Source organism: Giraffa tippelskirchi, chromosome 8 (genome assembly GCF_054371585.1).
Source record: "Giraffa tippelskirchi isolate mGirTip1 chromosome 8, T2T-mGirTip1v1.2.pri, whole genome shotgun sequence".
NCBI classification, from domain to species: Eukaryota; Metazoa; Chordata; class Mammalia; order Artiodactyla; family Giraffidae; genus Giraffa; species Giraffa tippelskirchi.
The window spans coordinates 114,165,290-114,191,956 of NC_137282.1; the positions used below are offsets into that span (position 1 = coordinate 114,165,290).

A 26,667-nucleotide genomic window follows, 5' to 3' on the forward strand; every position below is an offset into this window, starting at 1 on the left:
CCTTGGCTGTTGTGAATAATAGGGCCATGAATATGGGTGTATAAATATCTCTTCAAGTCTTTAAAAGTAATTTTTGTGAAACAACAGATGTAGATACATTTATATAAATATACCAAAACCAGCTGCTAGCAATGAGTGATAAGATTAGTGCAAAGTTTAGTTTCTTAACATGTTTCCTAAAGTTTAAAATTTTTTAATTTAGTATTTTTTATTGAAGTATAGTTGATATACAGTGTTGTGTTGGTTTTAGGTATACAGCATAGTGATTCAGACATATATATATGTGTGTGTGTATGTATTCTTTTTCAGATCCTTTTTCCTTGCAGGTTTTTACAAAATATTGAGGATCGTTCTCTGTGCTACGCAGTGGGTCCTTGTTGGTTATCTACGTCATCTATAGTAGCTAAAATTTTAAAAACATAGGCAAAAATAGGTATAATAATATAATAACCGTAAAGAGTTGGATATGACTGTGCGGCTGAAGAACGACAACCCCCACATACACATCACCTGATCTCAGTAGTTATCAACTCCTATTACTCACTTCCCCACTCTACTGTATTATTTTGAATTGAATCCCAGACCTCATATAATTTCACCTGTAAGCACCTCAATCTTTATCTCTAAGAAAATAACGACAAAACCAAAAACACACTGAAAATTTTATGAATTTTTATATTGAAACTTGTTTTTGGCCGTGCCACGTGTGCTGTGGGATTTTAGTTCCCTGAGCAGGATCGAACCCTGGCCCTTGGCAGAGAGAAGTGGAGTCCTCAGCACTGGACCGCCAGGGAATTCTCACTCCTCAAACTGTAAATACCTAACCTCAACAGGACCGGGAGTTCGTGGCCAAGCAGAAGGAGGACCTGGAGCTGGCGATGAAGAGGATCACGGCCGACAACAGGCGGGAGATCTGTGACAAGGAGCGCGAGTGCCTCACCAGGAAGCAGGAGCTCCTTCGAGGTGGGTCCCGGAGAGCGGGGGGTGCATGTCGGGCCTGAATGGCCATCCCAGCCCTGGGCGCGAACGGACTGCTGGGTCTTCTCCACCCTAAGACCAGACATCAGCCTCGTGGTGAAACGTGAGGAAAACCCCCACTGAAGTCAAGCCTGAGGCAGAGATACCATTATCAGTAACACTATTTAACCTGATGGCACATGTCAAGGAAGGAAGAAGGAGGAAAAGAAGCGATGTAGAGTGCATGGAAATTGTATTAATCAGTGAGCCAGTTAGCGGGGTGGTGAGGCGGGGACCGAATCCAGAGCCCCTCAGGGCAGCCACCACACGTTGAACGCCTCCTCTGCCAAGCCGTGTGCCTTCATCTTGTACCTTCATCACATCGTATCCTCTCAGCCCCACAGGGCGGGCCCTGCCGTTTGCCCATTGTTATAGATGAGGAAACTGAGGCTTGGATAGTGGCTGTGCTCTGACCAGAGGTGCCCAGCTCACGAGTGGCCGCGTGGGCCTCAGATGCAGCCTTTTGCTCGAAGCCACGCTCTTAACTCCCCTGGTGGGTGGTGTGCTGGTGGGTCCCTCCCAGCACGAGACTGTCACCACCCGGGAGAGGGGGCAGAGGAGCTCCTGGGGAAGACAGGCGTTAGGGAGGGAGCTTGTGTGTCTGGATGACGGCGTTCAGCATGGGGAGCTCCGCTGGGGAGGCTCTGGGGTAGGGCGCTCTGGAGGACGCAGGGTTTGGGGTCTTTATATAGCCCCAAGGCTGTGTTATTTATGGCCAGCAGATGTTGGGTACAATTTTATGGGGTATAGAAAGCAAGCAGGCTCCAAATGGCTAGAAGTCGGTTGTCTGAACTCCATTTACATCAGCTGGTTGAGTGAAAATCGGAGTTTGGTGCCTGTGGGCTGTGGACCTAATGGTCTCTGTCTGTGGTAAAGATGTAAACATAGGACTGATATACAAGTGCTGGTCTGGCTCCTTATTATAACGGGGACTGCAGCCAGGACTCTGATGGCCAGTGCGGTTAAACAGTATGAGCCCCTCAGTACTTAGTGTGGACGAGGCAAACTGGAGTCCTTGGTATTCCGACATTCTGAACAGAACCACGGGTGTTTCGGAGAAGTTTGTTTCCCTTATTTCCTTTTCTTATCACGTGATGGTCTGTAAGAACCATCCTACTTGTGGGACTGTGGTTCTGATTGGTTTGGAAGCCAAATCTCTGTTTCAATGTCCTGTGGGTAGATGCTGGCCTGCATGGGATAGGAGTGAACCAAAATAAATGGAACTTTCACAGTGGGCTGAGCAGGACCAGCTACGTCTTGCAGGGTGTGAGGTTCTCCATCTGACCCCAGCTCCCTGCCCTGTAGTACTAATGGACTTCCAGTGATAAAATGCCAGGTACTATTCCAAAACGCATAGATGGGATGTGGAGGGTCTCAGCCATTTTTCAAAGTAGGGTGTAGTGACAAGAGGCTGTCACACCTTCTTCATAGGGTTTCCACGTGGGCCCTCCCCATCTGCCCATTAGGGAAGCACAGGTGCAGTGTGGACAGGATGTAAAAGTGTCTTCCAAGGATATCTCTCCCTCCATGGTATGCCATTTGGCAGAGGTGGAGGGTGGGGCCTGAAGCAGACTTTTTGTCCATCCCAAACCCCAGTGATACGGCTGGGTCCTAGCCTAGGTCTCTGGTTTCTCTGGCTCCTGACATCCTGACACTCCGAACACCTCCTGCTGTACCATGCTGCTGGGAGCTCTCATCCCTGAGGTGCTGAGGAAATTCCTAGCTGTTGGCTCAGCCAACATAGTCTGATGAGGTGGCACCATCACCAACTGCGGTGTGAGGAGACCTGGCTCTGGAGTGGAGGGGAGCGCCTTGGGGGGTCTGGCCATCTGCACCTCACCGGGTGCTGTGTCCTCTGCAGACCGGGAGGCGGCGCTGTGGGACATGGAGGAGCATCACCTGCAGGAGAGGCACCAGCTGGTGAAGCAGCAGCTCAAAGACCAGTACTTCCTCCAGCGGCATGAGCTGCTGCGCAAGCATGAGAAGGTGAGGCTCCGAGCCCGCGGTTCCGGGGCTGCCACCAGGGGAGACCACCCCGTGCGTCTCTGAGAGGGGCCAGGCTAGCCACAGGGAGGCTTGAGAGGTTCTTGGCAATGTCCTGCCTCAGATCCAGGGGCCAGGAATCATGGAAGCTCCCTCCCTGGCCCTGACGCCTGACGTATATGTCTCACTTTCCCCCCCTTTTTCCTTTCTTTTGTCCTGCCTTCCTTTCCATTGTCACTTTGTCTTGCCCATGCATTCTCTCAGAGTACTTTTTACTTTTTTTGGTTATAATTGATTTACAATGGTGTGTTAATTTCTGCTGTACAGCAAAGTGACTCACACACATATACATTCATTTTTTTATATTCTTTTCCATTATGGTTTCTCCCAGATTGGATATAGATCCGTGTGCTATACAGTAGGACCTTGTTGTTTATACATTCTAAACGTAATAGCTTGCATCTGCTAACCCCCAAACCTGTCAATCCCTCCCCATCCCCCCCACCCCCACCCCCACCGCTGCTCTTGGCAGCCGGTCTGTTCTCTATGTCTGTGAGTCTGTTTCTGTTTTGTAGGCAGGTTCGTTTGTGTCATTATTTTAGATTCCACATGCAAGTGACATCACATGGTGTTGGTCTTTCTCTCACTCCGCTCGGTGTGGCAATCTCTAGGTCTGTCCACGCTGCCGCTGTTCTTTTCTATGGCTGAGTAACACTCCATTGGACATGTGTGTCCATGTCTTTACCCATTCCTCTGTCGGTGGACACTTAGGCTGCGTCCATGTCTCCACTACTGTGAACAGCGCTGCTGTAGACATAGGGCTGTACGGCTCTTTTTGAATTCTAGTTTTCTCTCCCCAAGAGTGGCATTGATGGATCCCATGGTGGCTCTTAGTGTTTTGGGGAACTTCCACACTGTTCTCCATAGTGGCTGTCCCGACTTACACTCCCACCAGCAGTGTAGGACTGCTCCCTTTCGCCCACACCCTCTCTAGCATTTGTTATTTGTAGACATTTTAGTGATGGCCATTCTGACGAATGTGAGGTAGTACCTCATTGTAGTTTTGATTTGCTTTGTTGAAGATTGATTGTAGGTGTGTAGGTTTGTTTCTGGGCTCTATTCTGTTCCATTGATCCATATATCTGTTTTTGTACCAATACCACAATGTTCTTTTCATTTATTTTTTGGATAGACTTATTTATTTATTTATTTATTTTATTGTTTGTCTCACAGCCTGTGGGATCTTAGTTTCCTGACCAAGGATCAAGCCGGGCCCTCGGCAGTGAAATCTCAGGAGTGCTAACCACTGACTGCCATAGATTTCCCAGTACCACACTGTTTTGATTACTGTAGCTCTCTACTATCGTCTGAAGTCTTTCAAAATACTTTTAAGTCTCAAATACCACTTCTGCCAGGAAGCTTTCCCTAACCTCCCCAGACCAGAGGAGGGCCCCTTCTGTATGGCTGGAGCACTCTCTACTTCTGTGTAACTGTCTTGGTTCAGTTCCTTTAGTGGGGACAGAGACAGATTAGACTGAGATCTGGTGTGGGTTATTACAACTCCTAACCTAAGTACATGCTGGAAGTCAGCACAAGGCTGTGCAGTTTGGAATAAACATGCCCTACCTGGCTAGAAAGTCAGGGGAGGCTTCTTGGGAGAAGTGATGCCTGTGCTATTTTGAAATACAGACAAGTGTTAGGTGAAGGAAAATATTCAAATTTATCAAGACTTTAAAAAATATGAATTGACACCTATCAATAATGAGGAACCATCCCATTAATGTACATTTTGCTCTGAGATAATAGCTCAGGATAGCATGCTACCAATTGGTTAAATGAAAAGGCACTCAGAAGGTAAGAATCTAAAACATTATTAATGGTAATTTTAAAGTTGAAAATAGAAAATGTTACTTAAGAGAGAAGTCAAATGATGCGAGCCTTGTTCTGAGCGTTCTGAACCACGTGGGTCCTGGGCTCCTGAGTGGCGGTGGCAGCCTTACCTGACTACACCTGTGTGTTTGGAGAAGCAGCTGACCTTGGTCCCCTCTTGGTGTCCTTCTCAGGAGCGCGAGCAGATGCAGCGCTACAACCAGCGCATGATTGAGCAGCTGAAGGTGCGGCAGCAGCAGGAGAAGGCGCGGCTGCCCAAGATTCAGAGAAGTGAGGGCAAGACACGCATGGCCATGTACAAGAAGAGCCTCCACATCAACGGAGGGGGCAGCGCCGCTGAGCAGCGCGAGAAGATCAAGCAGGTCAGGGGTCTGGGGTGTCCTGGAGTGGGGACAGATCCAGGTTTGGTGGGGCCTGAATCTTACACATTTAGGGGAATATAAAATAAAAGATGCAGCAGAGTCTTGGAAAGAGGAGTGGAATGGAAGCCTCACGTTGACCCCCCTCTGGTGGAGGAAGGAGGCTTGGCATTGCTTTCTCATGCATGCTCCCTGTCACATTCCCGGGCTCTATCCTGCAGCTGCTTGTACCCTTTTCGTCTACGGAGACCCCCACTCACAAGTCACCCAGGTGGCTCGGGCACATGGAGTCGGTGGCCCTGGACTCCTGATTCCTGCTTACTACACACACTGTCCTAGCACGCCTCAGTGTCCCCGCCAATTTGTGGGCTCCTTGAAGGCGGGGCCTGGGTCTCAGCTTAGGGGGAGGACTTCACACAGGGGGCCCTGCCCGAGTGGTGCTGGACACTGTGCCTATGTACACACGGGCCCCTCGGGTGGCGTCTCCCTGGCACTCCCTGGGCGTCTCCTTGGGCTGAGGTGGCCCCCTGAGGGAGGGACCTCTCCTGTTCTCGGTTGCAGTTCTCCCAGCAGGAAGAGAAGAGGCAGAAGGCAGAGCGGCTGCAGCAGCAGCAGAAACATGAGAACCAGATGCGGGACATGGTGGCCCAGTGCGAGAGCAACATGAGTGAGCTGCAGCAGCTGCAGGTACCGCCCTCTGCCCCGCCGTGCTCGCCCCCATCTCCCTGGAGGCGTGCAGCTCTCTGGGGTCTCGGGACCCTACAGACAGGGGAGCTCCAGGTGGAGCTGTTTCCATCCTGCCGTTCTCTGTGATGTTGGTCACATCATGTCACCCTCCCATGCCACAGTTTCCACATTTATAAAATAGGCGTGGGGCAAGGGTGATGACTCCTATTTTGTAGAACTGGAGTGAGGCTTTGTGAATGAGATGGCAGAGCTGAGCCAAAAGTGCTATGCCCAGGACCTGGCAGTGGGCATGCTGCTGGCTTTCTTGGTCATCACTGTGTCTTTGGAAAAGGTGTCCCAATAACCCTAATACCAAAACCAGACATTTCAAGGAGGAAAACTACAGATCAGTATCTCTCATAAGCACAGATGCACAAATCCCCAATGAAATGTTAGCAAATAGAATTTAAAATACATAAAAAGAAGTATTTACCATGACCAGGTGGGATTTATCCCAGTGTTGGTGCAACATACAAAAATGAGTTAATGTAATCCATGACATCAGCAGGCTAGAGAAGAGAAATTGCATGATCATATCATCAGTAGATACAGAAAAAGCATTTGACAGAGGCTGACACCTGCTTATGTTAATTAAACACACTCAGGAAACTAGGAGCAGAAGGGAACTTCCTCAACTTGATAAAGAGTATCTACAGAAACCTACAGCTACCATTATCCTTGATGATGAGAAGCTCAAAACTTTCCCATAAAGTTAGGAAAAGGTACCCTGATATTGCCAAGCCCCTCTGTGACCCCCTTCCCCAGGGAGATCCTTGACTTCTTTCAAGTTTCTCCAATCCCAATCAAGTATGCCTCACCCTAAGGGCCCTTGCCCAGGAGTTGGTACTTGGAGCCCCCTTGTGATGGAGCGAGGCATTGCTATACCAGACAGATGCAGGGATACAAGCGTCTGTGACCTCAGGAAATTCTTGAGACTATTAGATCCACCTGGCAGTTTCTGGAAAGGCAAAGGGGTGTGGAGGAAGCACTGCAGGTACTGAAGCCTGTCAGGCAAGGGCTCTGGTGCTTGTTGCTGTGTGAATTTTAGCCAGCCCACTCACCTTCTGTATTTATGTTCCCACCCCTGCCTCATGGGGTTACTGTGAGGATCAACTGAGAAAAGCTGCAGAAAGCGAGGAGCCAGCTCTGGGCAGGCCAGAAGTACTCAAGGCTGCTATGAGTATTATTCCCAACCAACGCAGTTTCTAAATTCCTAGAACCCTTGAGCTTGAAACCCCAGATAAAAATCCCCCAAGCAATTCTACTCTTCCACTCCAGTAGGGTGGAGGTGTCTGGATCAAGGCACTTTCCCCCTGCTTTATAAACACATGATAAACCGCAGGATTGATTCTCTGTGAGGAACCAACAGGGAACTGTCACTACTTTCCCTGTGGGAGATTCCAGGTTCAGGTCTGAGAGGCAGATAACGTGCCTCAGAGAGAGAGCTATGATGTTGGCAAGCCTCAGTCAGGTCCATGGTCCTTATCCCCTGTCACAGATCTCTCCTGAAGGGATGGTATGTGACAGAAAATTATATAACTTACAGAAACACAAAATATGTATACATACAGATGATCTTATCTCACGCTGCCATAACAAAATACCAGAGACCGGCTGGCTTACACAACAGGAATTTATTTTCTTACGGTTTTGGAGCCTGGGAATCGGAGATCAGCTCTGCCAGCAGGGCTGGGTTCCGGGGGAGTGTCTGTCTCTGGCTTGCAGGTGGGTGCCTTCTTGCTGTGTCCTCACGTGGCAGAGAGACAGGAGAGAAAAGGAGGGAGAGGGGAGGGCGACAGGGACAGAGCACTCTAGCATGTGAGAGCTCTCTGGCTTCTGCTTGACTAACCCCACCATGAGGGCCCTATCCTCTTGACCTACTAAACCTCCTTATCTCCCAAAGGCCCCGTATCTCCAAATACCATCACATTGGACATTGCAGATTCAACATAATGAATTTTAGGGAGAAACAATTCAGTATACAGCACAGATGTTTAAGACAATGCTATTTATAACAGTGAAGATTAAAAGCAACCCAAGCTGGCCAAAAATAGGGGAATGTTTAAATTAGATAAAGCCATACTGTAAGATACTCTGTAGGAATTAAACATCATGATTATAAAAAATGTTAATTCTTTGTAGAACTGTTTACATTGTAATGTTAAGAGGGAGGCAGGTTTCAGAATTTTATATACAGGGTGAGCTGAACAACACACAGGACAGAGCCTGACAGGAAATATATCTAAAATTCTGTAGTGGTTGCCTCTGTGTGGTACAATTAGGGCACATATTTATTGTTAATGGTTTTATTGTTTTGTTAAAACAACATATATGTTCATGTTGAAAAATTCAAACAATGCAGAAAGCACAAAGAAGAAAGCTGCAAACCTGCTACAGATCCTATTACACAATAGAATCTATTAATGTTAATATTCTGGACTACTCTTCTAGGCACTTTTGGTGCATTTGTATTCATGTGTATAGAGTTTTGTATAAATGGGGTTTATAATCAACGAGAAGACGTAAGTGAACGATGCTGGTGCCCTCGTGGTATGTCTCAGCCCTCTGTGCTTCTGACCTGTCCTGCCTGGAATATGTTCCAGAATGAAAAGTGTCACCTCCTGGTAGAGCATGAAACGCAGAAGCTGAAGGCCCTGGACGAGAGCCATAACCAGCACCTGAAGGAATGGCGGGACAAGCTCCGGCCGCGCAAAAAGGTGACCGTGTCTGGGCTGCCGGGCCCGTGGTGGGCTCTGCTTCACTGCACCACCGGTGTCTGCCTAGGATGCGGGTGGAGATACAGATATGGATAAGATACAGACGTGAGGGTTTATTTTAAGGAACTGGCTCACCTGATGGTTGGGGCTGGTCAGCCTGAAACCTGAAGGGCAGACTGCAGGCTGGAGAGCCAGGTGAGAGTTGATGTTGTGGTCCTGAGCACCAAGGCAGTCCAGAGGCACAGCCTGTTCCTCAGTGCGGCTTCAGGCTTGCCTCTTAAGGCCTGCAACTGCCTGAGTGAGGCTCACCCGCATTATGGCAGGTAAGCTGCTTTATTCAGAGTCTACTGAGTTACATATTCAGTTCAGTTCAGTCGCTCAGTCATGTCCGACTCTTCGCGATCCCATGAATCGCAGAACACCAGGCTTCCCTGTCAATCACCAACTCCCGGAGTCTACCCAAACCCATGTCCATCGAGTCAGTGATGCCATCCAACCATCTCATCCTCTGTCGTCCCCTTCTCCTCCTGCCCCCAATCCTTCCCAGCATTAGGGTCTTTTCCAGTGAGTCAACTCTTCGCATGAGGTGGCCAAAGTATTGGAGTTTCAGCTTCAACATCAGTCCTTTCAGTGAACACCCAGGACTGATCTCCTTTAGGATGGACTGGTTGGATCTCCTTGCAGTCCAAGGGACTCTCAAGAGTCTTCTCCAACACCACAGTTCAAAAGCATCAATTCTTCAGCGCTCAGCTTTCTTCACCATCCAACTCTCATATCCATACATGACCACTGGAAAAACCATAGCCTTGTCTAGATGGACCTTTGTGGGCAAAGTAATGTCTCTGCTTTTAAATATGCTATCTAGGTTGGTCATAACCTTCCTTCCAAGGAGTAAGCGTCTTTTAATTTCATGACTGCAATCACCATCAGCACTGATTTTGGAGCCGAAAAAAATAAAGTCTGACACTGTTTCCATTGCTTCCCCATCTATTTCCCATGAAGTGATGGGACCAGATGCTATGATCTTAGTTTTCTGAATGTTGAGCTTTAAGCCAACTTTTTTACTCTCCTCTTTCACTTTCATCAGGAAGCTCTTTAGTTCTTCTTCACTTTCTGCCATAAGGATGGTGTCATCTGCATGTCTGAGGTTATTGGTATTTCTCCTGGCAATCTTGATTCCAGCTAATGTTTCTTCCAGTACAGCGTTTCTCATGATGTACTCTGCATATAAGTTAAATAAGCAGGGTGACAATATACAGCTTTGACGTACTCCTTTTCCTATTTGGAACCAGTCTGTTGTTCCATGTCCAGTTCTAACTGTTGCTTCCTGACCTGCATACAGGTTTCTCAAGAGACAGGTCAGATGGTCTGGTATTCCCATCTCTTTCAGAATTTTCCACAGTTTATTGTGATCCACACAGTCAAAGGCTTTGGCATAGTCCATAAAGCAAAAATAGATGTTTTTCTGGAACTCTCTTGCTTTTTCGATGATCCAGCGGATGTTGGCAATTTGATCTCTGGTTTCTCTGCCTTTTCTAAAACCAGCTTGAACATCTGGAAGTTCATGGTTCTAATATTGCTGAAGCCTGGCTTGGAGAATTTTGAGCATTACTTTACTAGCGTGAGATGAGTGCAATTGTGCGGTAGTTTGAGCATTCTTTGGCATTGCTTTTATTTTGGGATTGGAATGAAAACTGACCTTTTCCAGTCCTGTGGCCACTGCTGAGTTTTCCAGATTTGCTGGCATATTGAGTGCAGCACTTTCACAGCATCATCTTTGAGGATTTGAAATAGCTCAACTGGAATTCCATCACCTCCACTAGCTTTGTTCATAGTGATGCTTTCTAAGGCCCACTTGACTTCACATTCCAGGATGTCTGGCTCTAGGTGAGGGATCACACCATCGTGATTATCTGGGTCGTGAAGATCTTCTTTGTACAGTTCTTCTGTGTATTCTTGCCACCTCTTCTTAATATCTTCTGCTTCTGGTAGGTCCATACCATTTCTGTCGTTTATCGAGCCCATCTTTGCATGAAATGTTCCCTTGGTATCTCTAGTTTTCTTGAAGAGATCTCTAGTCTTTCCCATTCTGTTGTTTTCCTCTATTTCTTTGCATTGATTGCTGAGGAAGGCTTTCTTATCTCTCCTTGCTATTCTTTGCATCTCTGCATTCAGATGGGAATATCTTTCCTTTTCTCCTTTGCTTTTTGCTTCTCTTCTTTTCCCAGCTATTTGTAAGGCCTCCTCAGACAGCCATTTTGCTTTCTTGCATTTCTTTTCCATGGGGATGGTCTTGATCCCTGTCTCCTGTACGATGTCACAAACCTCTGTCCATAGTTCATCAGGCACTCTGTCTATCAGATCTAGTCGCTTGAATCTATTTGTCACTTCCACTGTATAATCATAAGGGATTTGATCTAGGTCATACCTGAACAGCCTAGTGGTTTTCCCTACTTTCTTCAATTTAAGTCTGAATTTAGCAATAAGGAGTTCATGATCTGAGCCACAGTCTGCTCCTGGTCTTGTTTTTGCTGACTGTATGGAGCTTCTCCATCTTTGGCTGCAAAGAATATAATCAATCTGATTTCGGTGTTGACCATCTGGTGATGTCCATGTGTAGAGTCTTCTCTTGTGTTGTTGGAAGAGGGTGTTTGCTATGACCAGTGCGTTTTCTTGGCAAAACTCGATTAGCCTTTCCCCTGCTTCATTCTGTACTCCAAGGCCAAATCTGCCTGTTACACCAGGTGTTTCCTGACCTCCTACTTTTGCATTCCAGTCCCCTATAATGAAAAGGACATCTTTTTTGGATGTTAGTTCTAATAGGTCTTGTAGGTCTTCATAGAACTGTTCAACTTCAGCTTCTTCAGTGTTACTGGTTGGGGCATAGACTTGGATTACCGTGATATTGAATGGTTTGCCTTGGAAATGAACAGAGATCATTCTGCCGTTTTTGAGATTGCATCCAAGTACTGCATTTCGGACTCTCTTGTTGACCATGATGGCTACTCCATTTCTTCTAAGGGATTCCTGCCCACAGTAGTAGATATAATGGTCATCTGAGTTAAATTCACCCATGAGTTACATATTAATCACATCTAAAAAAATTCCTTCACGATGCCATCTAGACTGGTGTTTGACCAAACAGCTGGTTACCTTGGCTTTGCCAGGTTGACAGATAAATTAACCACCACAGGGCCTCAGTGTGGTTGTCTGTAAAGTGAAAATATGAATATCATACAGTGTTATGTGGAAAGTCCCTAGCCCACAGTATAGGCCAGGGACATACTCATTTCCTTCCATTCTAAACTCTCTGAGGATGAAGCCATCCTAACTATCCTTGATTCTGTGTCCTTAAACCCTGAGGTTTGTTCTGCGGTCATCTTCAGCTCTACCTGCTCTAACGGTGGTCTGGCTAGGAGGCGGCTGCCCACCTCTGCTATAGAGTGGCCTTGGAAGTCCTTGAATTGAAGCCTCCTTCCCTGTGCTAATGGAGATTTCTAGCTGGAAGCTGGCCAAGGTCCCAGACCTTCTGATTAAAAGGTCCACACTTACTTGTAACCACACATGGTCTGCTGGGCCTTGTGATACTTGACACTCAAATCAATAATACTGCTGACACAGGTTGACTCTGGTATCAGGAAGTAAATGGTTGCCTGGTTCTCTTATGCAGCGGTTCTATATGCTTTGCACATCCTGAGAGAATATGAAAGTGAATGGTCACATTGCCTCCAGCAACTGCATCAATGCCCAGACTGCTTCAGGGGGGTGCCTGGACTTAGGGGGAGGTATTCCAAGTGTGTGTTTGGTGAGCTGGTTTTGGATTTTGCTGGTGGTGGCTGCCTCTTTTCCTGAATTCTTTGTAAATTCATTCTATCCTTTTTTTTACCTTTTTTTTTTTCATTTACCTGGGTTGCTGGTGGAACACTGACCCAGAGGTGATGATTTTCATTCTAGAATAAATGTTTCTACACTCTTGGATTTCCATCAGCAGCTTTGCGCTGTGGCCCATGTCGGGGGAGCCAGGGGAGATGACTGTACCTTGTGGCATATTTTTAGAAAAATTCAGATTTTTTTCTTTCAGTAAGTATAGAATGTCTGGTGAATTCAATAAGGTGTTGCTTGGGTCATAGTTAACACAGAATGTGGCCTCAGACAAGCCTTTCCTCCTGAACCTTGCTTTTTAGGGCTATAAGATGAAGATAGCATTTCTTCCCTTAAAACACGTGTTTTAAGGCCTATTCCCATGGGCCCAATGTGGCCCACCGCCTGTATTTGTAAATACAGTTTTACTGGAGCACAGCCATCCTCATTCATTCACATATCATCTATGGCTGACTTTATACCAGAGACCTTAGTGTTTGCAAAGCTGGACTATTTAGTCTGGCCCTTTACAGAAAAAAGATGGCTGACTGCCCTAGGTTATATAGAGGACATATAGGTTGTATAGAGGTAAAATAGAACAGTGCTTAAGAGCATAGGTTTTGAAGTAAGACAAACATGGGAGAAAGTCTTTGCTCCCCCATTACTAGCTGTGAGACCCTAGGCAGTTCCTAAACCTTTCTGTGCTAAAATAAAAGTGGTAGCTGACAACCTACAGGCTGAAACTGGCTTACGGAGAGTTTGGCCAACAGACAGCAATTTAAAAATTTTTTCAAGTTGCCAATTTTTTAAGTATAAGGAAATTTTACATAAAACTCTGGATTTCCAGTTTCTTTTGAAAACTTAGGAGCTCTAGCAACACTGGGCCCGTCATACCACGTGACAGCCATCAGCTGGAGCTGAGAAGACAGGGTCCTTTCCCCATCTTTCCTTAAAGGTAGAACTCACTAGAATTTAGTACTGTTGAAGGTTCGTGAGCTTATGGGGGTAAGTTTGCTGAGACTATTTCAGGGCATCAAAGAATAGTTTTAGGAAGAGAGACAGAATGCTGGTCAATTCCTGTGAATGGTTACTTCTATAATGAAAGCAAGTACTAATGAAGCCACGTTTACTGAGTAACCCATGTGTGCCTCTTTGCAGATGGTGGAGCACAGTGTTTCAGAGCCTAAACTCTAAAGTTAGACCCATCTTGGTTCTGCCCCCACCTAGCTGAATGACCTTGGGCAAGTGACCTAAACTCTCTGAGCCTCAGTTTCTCCATCTATAAGATGGGGATAATAGTATCTATCTCATACAGTGAAGATTAAATAAGCTGTAATACACTTAGCATAGCGTGTGACATGCAAGAAGTAGTCAGTAGTTACAGCCCATTCGTTTTTTTTTAAAAAAATATATATGTGTGTGTATTTTTTGATGTGTACCATTTTTAAAGTCTTTACTGAATTTGTTACAGTATTGCTTCTGTTTTATGCTTTGGTTTTTTGGCCTCAAGGCACATACGATCTTATGTGCAAGTCCAACCAGGGATTGGACCCGCACCCACTGCATTGGAAGGCGAAGTCCTAACCACTGGACAATGAGGGAAATCCCAGCCCACTGGTTTTAATCTTTGCAAGTGCCCTGCCAGGAAGACAGTGAGGTTGCCATTTTACACGAGAGGAAACAGACCTGGGGAGGAAATGGAACATGCAGAGGCCCCCCCAGCTGCTAATGGAGCGGAATCCTATTTGACTGTAAAGCCCCTGCTTTTTCCCTCTGCACTCTGCTTCCTTTTTTTTCTTTTGTTGGTCTTCTGGTATGATTTCCTTTATTTGTAAATAGTCTCTCATTAAATATTATTATTTCAATGTTATACTTGGATAGTTTTAGAGGAACTTTTATTTTTAATGGAAGGATAATTACAATGTTGTGTTGGTTTCTGCCATACATCAACATGGATCAGCCATAGGTATACATATGTCCCCTCTCTCTGGAGCCTCCCTCCCACATCCCACCCCATCCCACCCCTCTAGCTTGTCACAGAACCCCAGTTTGAGTTCCCTGAGTCATACAGTAAATTCCCACTGGCTATCTGTTTTACATATGTTAGTGTATATGTTTCCATGCTTCCTTTCTTGATTGGATGTTTAATTTTGGAGAACTCTCAAGAAATTTTCCGGGTAGGACACTGTTTATCTTGTCAAACTTGCGTGTGTCCAAAGGAGGCAGCAGCTGCAGCGCTGGTCGCCTGGACGCCCCCCTTGGAGTTACCTGGCACGTTTACAATGTCAGGAACCCTTGTCCTACAGTGGGTCTTCAGAATCAGAATCCCAGGGGGTGGCACGACTGCCCTTGGAGTGGGAAAAGCCCCTGACTTGGCAGGACAGCACTCTGGTTAGGAACACTGGGTAGCTCAGACAACTCTGTTGTTAAAGCTCTTCCTCCATTTTCTATCAATACCTCAGGTTTTCCTCCAGTCATCTGGCTGTTCCCTGCCAGCAGACTCACTTCTGCTGTTCCCTCGCGCCCTGTCTAGATTGGCATTTCCCCAAAGCAGAACTCTTGGCCCACAGGCAACTCCTGCATGGTTGAGGCAGTAGGAAGGAGGAGGTGGTACTTACCTTCTGGGTGGTGGGCTCTGGGAATGGAAAGAGGGAAGACCAAGTTACCTGGGCACTGAGGCCTGGAGGGGCGGGGGGGGGGGCTGGAAATTCCCAGCGAAGACCACTTTGGTGGGTCCAGTGATTGGGGGAGACTTGTGTCCCAAGTGATGTGACTGAGCTCCATTTGCTCTTTGTTCTAGGCTCTGGAAGAAGATCTGAACCAGAAAAAGCGAGAGCAGGAGATGTTCTTCAAAATGAATGAGGAGGCAGAATGTGCAAATCCCACAACCCCAAACAAGGTCACCAAGTTCTTCCCCTACAGCTCTGCGGATGCTGCTTCTTAACAGCCACGCAGGGCCGCTCTGTGAACAAGTAACTCAGGACCCCTTCCTTCTCGCTTCCATGCCAGCTCGAATCCAGCCCCTTGCTGAGTGCCACCTCAGCTGTGCCCAACAGACCTGGCACTCCTGACTTCTCGCTTACTGGGGAGGGCGAGGTTTTGTGATGTGCTGCCTGATCCTCGTGTATGTTCCATTTGAGCCCCAGTGATCTGGGCTGTGATTTGTCAGTGATTTGGGCTGTTGGTGGGGCCAGGGACCAGGAGGAATAGGTGTTCTGTGGCCTTGAGGCCCCTCCTGTTGCCAAACCACCAGTTTTGCTGTCTGTGAGGTCACCGTGGGTTCATTCGTATTGTAATTCTCAGTGGCTTTTCAGCCATTCCCTGCGGTATAAGACAAGAACCAGGGCTCTTAATGGCCGTCTGGGCTCCAGCAGAGCCTAGTCTGCAGCCGGATGCTCAGGGGGTACCCTCGCTGCCCCAGCTCCCCCAGTGTGCTTTCCTCTTGAGACCACCTCCACAGTGGTGGAACGGGAAGAACCTGAACGCTTCATTTTGATCTCAGGTGTTTTGTGCCATCTTGTGCTCCCCCTTTCTGCACACACGTTCCCCCCCACCCCCGCTTCCCATCCACACAGAACAGGGCCCGCTGGTGCTACCCAGGCTTGCCTCTGCCCTGGGCCTCTTGTGCTGGGTGCACTGGAAGGTATTTGCTGGCTGAGCCCATGCCACAGAGCATGTTAGGGTGAGCCATTGGTATGGGCTGGGGGTGCTGGGTGTTGGCCCCAGAGGCACAGATGGTGCAGGCTGAATTGCCAGTCTTGTGATTCCTTTTTGGCCCCACACAGGGATCCTATATTCAGGGATAAATTGCTTGTCCCACAAGACTTTCCCAGCCCAGTCACTCTGTCTCATGGTTGCCCAACTTGTCTGCAGGTGATACAGGAAGGCTGCTTCCCTCTGCGCTGTGTCCCTCCTACTTCAGGGTCCAGCCTTACCCCTCAGACAGAGGCTCACAGGCAGTGGACCTTCTGTTCAGGGAGAAATATGGAGTGCTTCTTGCCCCCAGGAACCTGACAGAAGCAAAGCTTCTGTGACTCAGATGGAGTCCTGGGCCTTGATGCCTCAGCCGGCCTCCCAGAGATTCCACTCCCCACGGGCTACAGCGTACATAACCCAGTAAAGTGAATGCTCAACCCAGCGTTCGATTCATTTACGAAGAAAACTTTTTTTTTCTACCTTTATGTCTAACTTGATATAAATGAATGGCTTCCTTAGGAAAACATCTGCTTTAAAGAAAACAACAACAGAGAAATATGAAGCTGACTTAGACGAGTCAGATGGGCATACTGATTCTGGGTATGAGTTTGCTGGTGATGGGTGGTTAACACTCTGGGAAGGGTTCCTCTTTCTTCCTCACCTATAGGTTAAGGTTCGATGTTCTGTCTTTCTACAGCAAGTCCCTGGAGTTTTCTGAGTACTCTTGTAACTGGATTTTGGGAAAGGAGGGTAACCATTCAATAGAAAAAGGGACTTGTGGTTCCACAGACTTACATATGCAGTGAAGATGGCCCCAGGGCCGTGGGAAGGCACTGGTCCTCTTAGGATAGTGAGCACTCAGCTTGCCTGCTTCAGTATTTGATCCAGAAGGGACATGTGCTCGCTTCGGCAGCACATATACTAAAATCAGAAGGGACAGTTTTCAGGTCTCCCACAAATGAGATAAGGGAAATGATGATCCCCTTTGACTCTCTTTGGCGCACAGGTGCTGGGGAAACGTGAACTAGCAGCAGGGTGACAACAGCATACTGACACAGCTCTACCGGGCGAGGCCAGCAGTGGCAAAGGGTCTCGCGCTGGCCGAGGGCAGGGCTGATTTGGGCTTTATTTACAGTACTGCCTTTTGTAGCCTGGGCTATGAGAGAGAGAATTAGGAGAAAGGCCAGTTTCATGGTTTAGGCGAAGTCCTTCACATTGGAATCTCATTCAAGGAGTTGCCACTTTCTGCTCAGTACTGCCTGAGCCCCACTAGCTCTTCCGTCCTTTCTGGATGGGGCCCGCTTGGGTCTCCCAGGCTCAGTTAAGCCAGTATGATGCCCCTCCTTGAGGAAGCCCATGCAGTATTCTCTGTGTTCTGTGCTAACGTCTTCTCTGGAAGGGACAGACGGAACTGTTTCTCACTTTCAGTCAGTTTTTAGCAGAGTAAATAGAACTAACTTATATTTTCCCTTTTATGGAGAAGTTATTTTTATGTAGTTTCCAAACTTTATATGAAAAACTTTTGTAAAGTGTTCTCTGCAGAGTTAACTACGAGAATGTAAATATGCTTCTAATAAAATAACAAGGTGAGAAACTCTTTGCATTTGGGTTTGTTCTCTTGGATTGGGGTGGGGAAAGCAGGGCAGACTTACCCAGGAAGGGGTTTACTATTGTCTGAGTACACTGGTGCCTCCCAGGATGTATAGCAGGTCAAGACTTCAGGGTTTCTCTACTTGAAGAAGTTACGTTTGATGTATTTTCTCTGCAGACATTTATATCATTCTCGTTTAACAGCAAACATTTGGCCCCTAGGAGTTTTTCACATGTTAAATTACTGAATCCTTTCAACAACCTGTGAGGAAGGCACTGTCGTTTTATAGATGAGGAAACATGCCGGGTAAGGGGAGGGTCAGGTGAAAGCTCACAGCCCTGGTGATGCGCATGGAATTCAAAGGTCTGAACTCCACGGTCTCCTCCACAGCTCCTCTCCCCCCAACCTCACACAGTACACTCAAGCAAGAGACACACACAGTTAACCACTGGCTTCTCTGCCATACTGAAAAGTGATGGCCATGCTTCTAAAACCTCATTCAGGGGTTCTTAACCTGGAGTCCATGGACCCCTGTTATACACACATAAGGGATCCATGGGTAGAATTCAGGGCATCTTTGTACCTGAGTGAGAAAGATAGGTAGTTTCACTAACCTCTAACTGAACTTCAGCATTTCCTTTCTTTATGGGTTTAGGCAACAAACTAATATTATCAGCAGTACTTGTGACTATGTCAGCAGTAGAAATCACAGATATTTCATCTCACATTAGAGGAGATGTTGCAGATATCTTCAATTATCATTTTTGTTCATCATTTTGAAATTATAGTAGCTACTGGACCTATCACTAGATTTTGTTATTTAATGAGATACAAATATACATAATATATATATCTACATAATACATACATTTTCTAATATTTTGACACCTCTATTTCATGATGATTAGTTTCACTTGTAATCTACGTGCTTTATACTGTGCATTTGCAAATGTGGTCCTGAGAAGGGGTTTATATTCTCTGTTCTTAACCCTTCCTCTGTCTGCAGCTCTGAATTGTCACTGGCTTGGAAACTTTCTCACCAGCAGGTGGCGGTCCACTATCACAATGTCCCACAGGTCTGTCAACTTGATGTGTCTGGGGGATGCAAGGCAGATAAGCAGCTGGCATTAAGGGCTAGGAAAATGACTGAGGTTCCTAGGGAAAAAGATTCATGAGACTGGTGGAAAAGACAGTGCATTAGGGGATGCATGGAAATTTTCCCTGGTTCCCATGAGATCATTCCACATTAACTGACACCTCTTAAGCACCATGAACTAGAGATGCTGAAACGAATAAGACACTGACACTGCCTTCAGAATGTCTGTCCTGCTGAGAAACATTCCTGGTGGAGCAGAATGTTCGTTCAGGCTGACGCAGCCTGGGAGAATCAGGGACGACTTTCCAGTGGAGGTGATGCTGTATCTAGGATAACAAGCTTGTATGTAGGCAATACACACACATTCAGAGATTGGGCTGTGGTTGTGGGTGAATGATTTGTGGGGCCATGAGGCTGACTGAAGAACAGGGAGGGCCAGACCTGCAAGCCAGGCTCAGGGACCCTTACTTCTTGAGAACAGGAAGGCGGCTAGGGAAGAGTTTTCTCAGAGGAAGGATACTTGACATCATGAGTGTGGCAACTCAAGAGATCAGCCAAGAAGAACAGAGACAGTATCAAATGGGAATATCGACCCATGAAACTTGGCGGCTTTAAGAAGGAAAGGGCATACTGTAAGCTTCGTAAGGGCAGGGAGGGAGACTTTGGCTGACCCCTAGATACCCAGAGACTCAGTCTGGGCTTCAGATGTGATAAAGGGTTTATAAAGGGAGCAGTAGGGTTGTAGGCTGTAGACTGGATGCACATTAATTCACTCTGCTACCACGGGTATTCACTAGGTCTGACTAACAAGTATGTCTTCAGTTGAAAATGAAACTAATAGAACTAAACATGAGACAGGCTGGGACCTGGAAGCCTTTGCTGCAGTGCTTGTACTGGGACAAACACCTCCTCCAGCAACAAAATACAGGGAAACTAGAAGGAACTAAAACTAACTATGCATGAGCGGTTGTGGCAAATCATGGACAAGAAGATTCAAAAAGGTAAAAAAAACAAAAAAAACCCAATTCTCACTTCTGAAGAGATGGGAGCAAAAGCAAGGCAATGAGCATGCCCCCTGCGCACACCAGCACCTAAGGAGTATACAAACCATCTAAGCCATCCCTCTGACCTGATCTCTGGATATACCCCTACCCTCACCAAAGATAACAAACCAGCCCCTCCGCCCCAGGGAGTGAGCAAGGGAACCTATTACTTGTTCTCGTTTCTCCACCAATAAAGCCTTGCCTGCATTTGTTTGGCCTCTTATTAGTTTCTATTGATTAAGGAAGGCCAAGAACCAGGGTTGGTGACAGATGCATGGTGCCCAGTGTGGGGTGGTAGTCCCCTTCCTGGGAGGGGATCTGAGTGCCCCCAGGACCACCAAATGCAGCTTCCCCATGTGTGACAAGTGGCCACCTGAACCTCTTGTTTCAGGCAGGCTTCCTGAGCCAGGTGACAGAGGCAGTCACGAGGTATACCAATTCAGACCGTGAGCCTGCAGAAGGAAAGACACTACTGGCCATGCATTTTATAACCCAGGCTACTCATGATGTCAGGAGAAAATCACAAAAGCTGGAGGCTGGGCCCAAACCCCATTGTTAGCCTTGATAGAGGGGGCCTTCAAGGTCTATAACAACCAAAACTTAATGGAAGAGGCCAATAAGGATATGTGCTTGGTTGCTCAGTCGTGTCTGACTCTTTGCAACCCCATGGACTGCAGCCCACCAGGCTCCTCTGTTCATGGAGATTCTCCAGGCAAGAATACTGAAATGGGTTGCCATGCCCTCCTCCAGGGGATCTTCCCAAGCCAAGGATCAAACCCAGGTTTCTTGCATTGCAGGCGGACTCTTTACCGACTGAGCCACCAGGGGTAAGAGGCTAATAAAGAAAACACAGCTTTCGGCTACTCGGATTCATCCACCACCTCAAGGGGACCCTAGAGGGCTGAGGAGGCTAGAGAGAATGACAAGAAGTCGACTTGGCCTGAACAAGTGTACCTTTTTTCAGAAGGAGGGGTACTGCAAGGGGAATGGCCTGACTGCCCTCCTATGGGACGCTAGAGGGGCAAGCTCGACCAGCCCCAGTTCCTTGCGAACATCTCCTGCACACTGATTGATGGGGCCCAAGAGCCTCCCTGGCTCCAGGTCCTACTGGATTCATCCTCATGTCTCCAATGGAGCCTCAGGTCACCCTGAATGTGGCAGGTAGGAGAACTGAATTTCTTGTAGACACTGGAGCCGCCTGTTCTATTCTGACTTGGCCAGCTGGCCCCTCCAACCTTGACAGTACTATGACATAGTTGATGGACAGCCAAAGGTAAGGTGATTAACGTCTCCTCTTGCCTGTGGAATCGGGTCCATTATTATTACACACTCCTTTTGGTATATGCCAGAATGCCCTGTCCCGCTCCTCAGAAGAGACTTGCTAAATAAATTAACAGCTAGTATATTCTGAGGGGGCTTCTCAGGTAGCTCAGAAGTAAAGAATCCACCTGCCAATGCAGGAGATATAGGTTTGATTCCTGGGTTACGAAGGTCCCCTGAAGGAGGAAATGGCAAGCTGCTCTAGTATTCTTGCCAGTGAAATTCCATGGACAGAGGAGCCTGGCAGGCTGCAGTCCTTGGGGTCTGGAGTTTGGAGGAAATGTCTGGGCTGTGGATATAAATTTGAGAGTATGAAGTGGGTAGCTCAGAGAAATGAAGTAGGAGAGACAGGTATGACCAGAGGGCTCATTCAGTCATGTCTGACTCTTTGCAACCCCATGGGCTGTAGCTCATCAGGCTCCGCGATCCATGGAATTTTCCAGGCAAGAATACTGGGGTGGGTTGCCATTTCTTTCTCCAGGGGCTCTTCCTGATCAAGGCATCGAACTCCCGTCTCTTGCACTCTCCTACATTGCCAAGCAGATTCTTTACCACTGAGCTACCTGGGAAGCCCCAAAAGATATATGTAAACTATAAAAAAGAAACAGAGATTTCATCCTGAAGGTCATGTGTGATAGCAGCTTCATGCTGGAGATAGGTGGCTGCTGCAACATAACATACTGGAGCAGAAGAAGGATGATAGGCAGAGAAGGAAATGGCAACCTAAGTGAGGGATGCAAACTCATATACAGTTTTATATCCTGACTTTTCCCCATATATCATGAGCATTTTAACAATTGAAAGGTCTCTGTAAATATAATTTTAGATGGCTAAATAACCTACCCACCTGTGAATGTATCAATACATAGTCTACTTAAGCACTATTATAAAGTTAGGCATTTTGGCTTTTTTCAGTTTTATGTTAGGAACCTTAATACTTTCACATAAATATCTATCTTCTGTGCTATGTAAAACCATTTCCCCCTGCCTTGGTGATAAAAATCTCTGGGACATATCAATGATTTTCTAAAATTATTTGGTGGTAGTTTAGTTGCTAAGTCATGTATGACTCTTGCGACCTCATGGACTGTAGCCTGCCAGGCTCCTCTGTCCATAGGATTCTCCAGGCAACAATACTGGAGTGGGTTGCCATTTCCTTCTCCAGGGGATCCTCCCAACCCAGGAATCGAACCCAATTCTCCTGCATTGCAGGCAGATTCTTTATCAACTGAGCTATGAGGGAAGTCCTAAAATTATTTGGGCAAATCTAGTTACTAAGTTTTACTTTCACATTTAACTGAAACTTTTTTCAGCCAAATCAAGCTTGAACTAGACTAAGAAGCTCGCAGTGAAAAAGACATGCATGACTGGGATGATACTCACCAACTGCATCATTTGATTCTCTATATTTCAAATATTTTCAAGTGATATGACCAACAGGGGTTATTAGCCAACATATGTAAACAGCTAATAAAATGTCAAAAAAGCCCAACCTGATTAAAAAATGGGCAGAAGAACTGAATAGACATTTTTCCAAAGAGGAAATGTAGATGACCAACAGGCACATGAAAAGATGCTTAACACAACTAATGATCATGGAAATGCAAATAAAACCACAATGAAATATCACCTCACACCTGTCAGAGTAGCTAAAGAAAATAACAAATGTGGGTGAGGATGTGAAGAAAGAGAACCCTTGCACACTGCTAGAGGGAATGTAAAGTGGTGCAGCCGCTGTGGAAAACAGTATGGAAGCTTCAAAAAAAAAATAAAAAATAGAACTTCCATATTACCCAGCAATTCTGCTCCTGGGTACATATCCAGAAAAAACAAAAACACTAAATCGAAAGGCTACACGTACTCCAGTGTTCACAGAAGCATTATTTATAATAGCCAAGATATGGAAGCAACCTAAGTGTCCATCAGTAGATAAATGGATAAGCAAGATGTGTGTGTATATAATTACATATAGTAAGCAAATATAATTATATAAATATGTATAATTATATATACATACACACACACACAATGGAAAAGAATTAAATTCTGTCATCTACAGTAACATGGAGGGACTTGGAGAGCACAGTGCTAAAGTGAAGTAAGTCAGACAGAGGAAAACAAATTCTGCATATGGAATGTAAAAAATACAACAAGCTAGAGAACATAACAAGAAAGAGGCAGACTCACAGGCGTAGAAAACAAACTAGGAGTTACCACTGGGGAGAAGGAGTGGGGGCAATATTGGGTTAGGGGATTAAGAGGTGCAAACTATTAGGTATAAAATAAGCTATGAGCATATACTGTACAACACGGTGAATATGTGCTCAGCCGCTTCAGTCATTTCCAACTCTGTGACCCCACGGACTGTAGCCCACCAGGCTCCTCTGTCCATGGGATTCTCCAGGCAAGAATAATGAGGTGGGCTGCTATGCCCTCCTCCAGGGGATCTTACCCAGAGACTGAACATGCATCTCTTAGGTCTCCTGCATTGGCAGGTGGGTTCTTTACCACTAGCGCACCTGAGAAGCTCATACAACATGGAGAATATAACAAACATTTTATAATAACTATAAATGGAGTATAACATTTAAAAATTGAGTCACTATATGTACACTTGTAACTCTATAATATTAATACATCAACTATGCTTCAATTAAAAGAAAAAAGATCCAGCCAGGAAGCTGTGTGTTTAAGATACTGCAGAACAAGACAGCAGCCCGCAGTGACCATGTGGAGCACAGCCCTCTGTCAATCCACACAGGCCATGGGGCATAAGCCGCGAAACAGATTCCTTTCTTACCGTGATAAGCAGCTGAGATTTGAGGGTTCTTTGTTACTATAGTATAACCTAGCCTATTCCAATTTATCTGCCACCTCCTCATTTCTGCCACTCTGTTCTTGTCTTCCCCACTCACTCCAGGGTTGGAGGAGAGAAGAGGGAGTTAAGGAGGGAAGGAGAGGTAAGACACTCACAGCTGATACTCTTGGCGCTCCACTCAGATGCCCTTAAAGGCCCCTCTTTGCTCCTTCCCCAGCTTCTGTGTCTTTGCCTTCTAACAGTCCATATCTGAGACTTTTCAAAGGCCTATTCAAGGGCTACTGGAGCCACTGTGCCCACAAGCAGAGTCAGAAATGCTCAGGAATTGACATCGACCCACCCAGAGATGGGCCTTAGCCAGTGACTGACTGGTGTGGCAATGCGAAAGCCAGCTCCCTGGCAACAAGTCTGGACATACTCTGAGGCACAGTTTATATTCCAAAGCTTTCCTGTGGCCCCAGGCTGAAGCTACCCTCCATGGTACTTCGTTTGAAGTCACACTTTTGCTTTTCTTTTCCCCTCCTGTATCCTGCTTCTCCTACAGATTTCCAGTTTTTCCTGGGAGAATTTCCTAAATAGATTACTTACATGCAAAGTCCCAATTCATAGTTACTTCTGAAAAACCCTAAGACATTTGGAATTGGTAGTGGTCATAGGAAACAGACTCTATGGTTGAGATTTTGGAATCTGATCACTTGCTGGTCAGGTGACAATACAGATGCTATCACTAATGCTAAGTACAGTGTTATTAGCAGCTGGTGTACCCTAATATTACTAAAATAGGTACCTGTGGTAAACTGGAATCAGAAACAGCTGAAAGGGGTTGAATGGTCTTGTGCAATACAGAGCAAGTGATAACTTAAAAGACTATGGAATTAGTTCATTATTGCTGGATGCTGATGAATGGAAGAGAGAAAATGACAAGCTCAGGGCAGACAGTTACCAATTTAGGCGAGATGTAAAAGTCAGAAGGTCTCTCTAGGAGCTTTTAAAAAAGACTGTCATCTACTGTAGCTGTAATGTATATAGTGCTAAATACCAGGCACAAGACTATTGTAAGAATAGGAGAACTTCATCAATGGCTAAGTTCACAGCCTCAATAAGTCTTCTACACCAATGTCAGGCCCCTGATAGGGAAGGAGTGGGACCCTGAGACCTGGGATAGAAACATCCAGAAAGATGAACTTGAGAATATTTAACCATAAGACCCATTTGAACATTTTGGGCATGCAAGACTGAACCCCTTCTCCTTGCAGAAAATGCACAAAGACCTTAACTTAGTAAGATGTCCTCCTGCAAAACAGTACCTGCCTTACTCAAAATCTTCCGCCATATCCCCTCCTGGACACTAGGCCAATAACTAGGGTTATGTCTCGGCACAACCCACATAGGGAAGTGCTGGCCAGTTAAGGATGCAAAAGAATTATTCACCAAAAGAGCAACAGGACCAGGCTAATATAGAGCAGCAAAAGCCAGGAGTGCTTGCTTGCAAACGCACCCTGAGGTTGCTGAACCAGGGTCAGGGGTATTGGAATATTACTGTGGTTAAAGGAGTGCTTATTGACATGGAGATGCTCTTCCAGGACTTGATACGTAATATCCTGACAAGAGGCCTTGGAACTGATCTTAATAGTAAGATAGCGTTTGCTGCTGCTGCTGCTAAGTCACTTCAGTCGTGTCCGACTCTGTGCAACCCCATAGATGGAAGCCCACCAGGCTCCCCCGTCCCTGGGATTCTCCAGGCAAGAACACTGGAGTGGGTTGCCATTTCCTTCTCCAATGCATGAAAGTGAAACGTGAAAGTGAAGTCGCTCAGTCGTGTCCGACTCTCAGCGACCCCACGGACGGAAAATCCTCCGTCCATGGGATCTTCCAGGCAACAGTACTGGGGTGGGGTGCCATTGCCTTCTCCGAAGATAGTGTTTAGATACTTGGAAAAGCTGATGCCCACATTACATGAGGAACTATGATGGAACTACCATGACAGTGATGAGGAAGGAATGAAAAGTTCCCCAACTAAAGCACAACAAAGACTCATCATTGGAGCAGGGATTCTGGAAGTCAGGTAATATATGTAGTCCTGGCTCTGGACTTTCTTACAGTGGGTCCAAAGTCTGCACTGGCATACCTGGTAATAGTTTCCTTGATATCTAAATGTATAATCAGGTTGTATATACTCAGCACCTGGAAGAACCCTCATATTAGTTCCTTGACCTGTGTAATAATGACTATTGTAATAGAAAAGGCCAAATGAAAGCCCCTGAACTGCTATCTTCCTCCCTACTGCCCCAAATCTGGCTAAGATGTGCTTGTGCTTGGTCACTCAGTTGTGTCGACTCTTTGTGACCCCATGGGCTGTAGCCCACCAGGCCCCTCCGTCCATGGGGATTTTCCAGGCAAGAATACTGGAGTGGCTTGCCATGCCCTCCTCCAGGGGATCTTCCTAACCCAGGGATTGAACCCAGGTCTCCTGCATTGCAGGCAGGTTCTTTAACGTCTGAGCCACCAGGGAAGCCCAGCTAAGATAATAAATCACAAACAATACAGCCT

At 46.4% G+C, this 26,667-nt stretch overlaps 1 protein-coding gene across 3 annotated transcripts in view; it reads left to right on the top strand.

Annotated features, from left to right (window-relative positions):
• STK10 (serine/threonine kinase 10) overlaps positions 1-17,843 on the top strand; it is a 129,562-nt gene extending 111,719 nt beyond the window's left edge. For 2 of the 3 annotated variants that reach the window (XM_081520716.1, XM_081520717.1), the window contains 6 exons: positions 834-963; positions 2,879-3,003; positions 5,064-5,252; positions 5,811-5,936; positions 8,579-8,692; positions 15,354-17,843. In XM_081520716.1, coding sequence (XP_081376842.1) covers positions 834-963; positions 2,879-3,003; positions 5,064-5,252; positions 5,811-5,936; positions 8,579-8,692; positions 15,354-15,497 — 828 coding nt within the window. In that variant the 3' untranslated portion in view covers positions 15,498-17,843. The remainder of the gene's footprint in view (positions 1-833; positions 964-2,878; positions 3,004-5,063; positions 5,253-5,810; positions 5,937-8,578; positions 8,693-15,353) is intronic. The other variant, XR_014062263.1, reaches the window with a different exon arrangement.
• Positions 17,844-26,667: the final 8,824 nt, after the last annotated feature.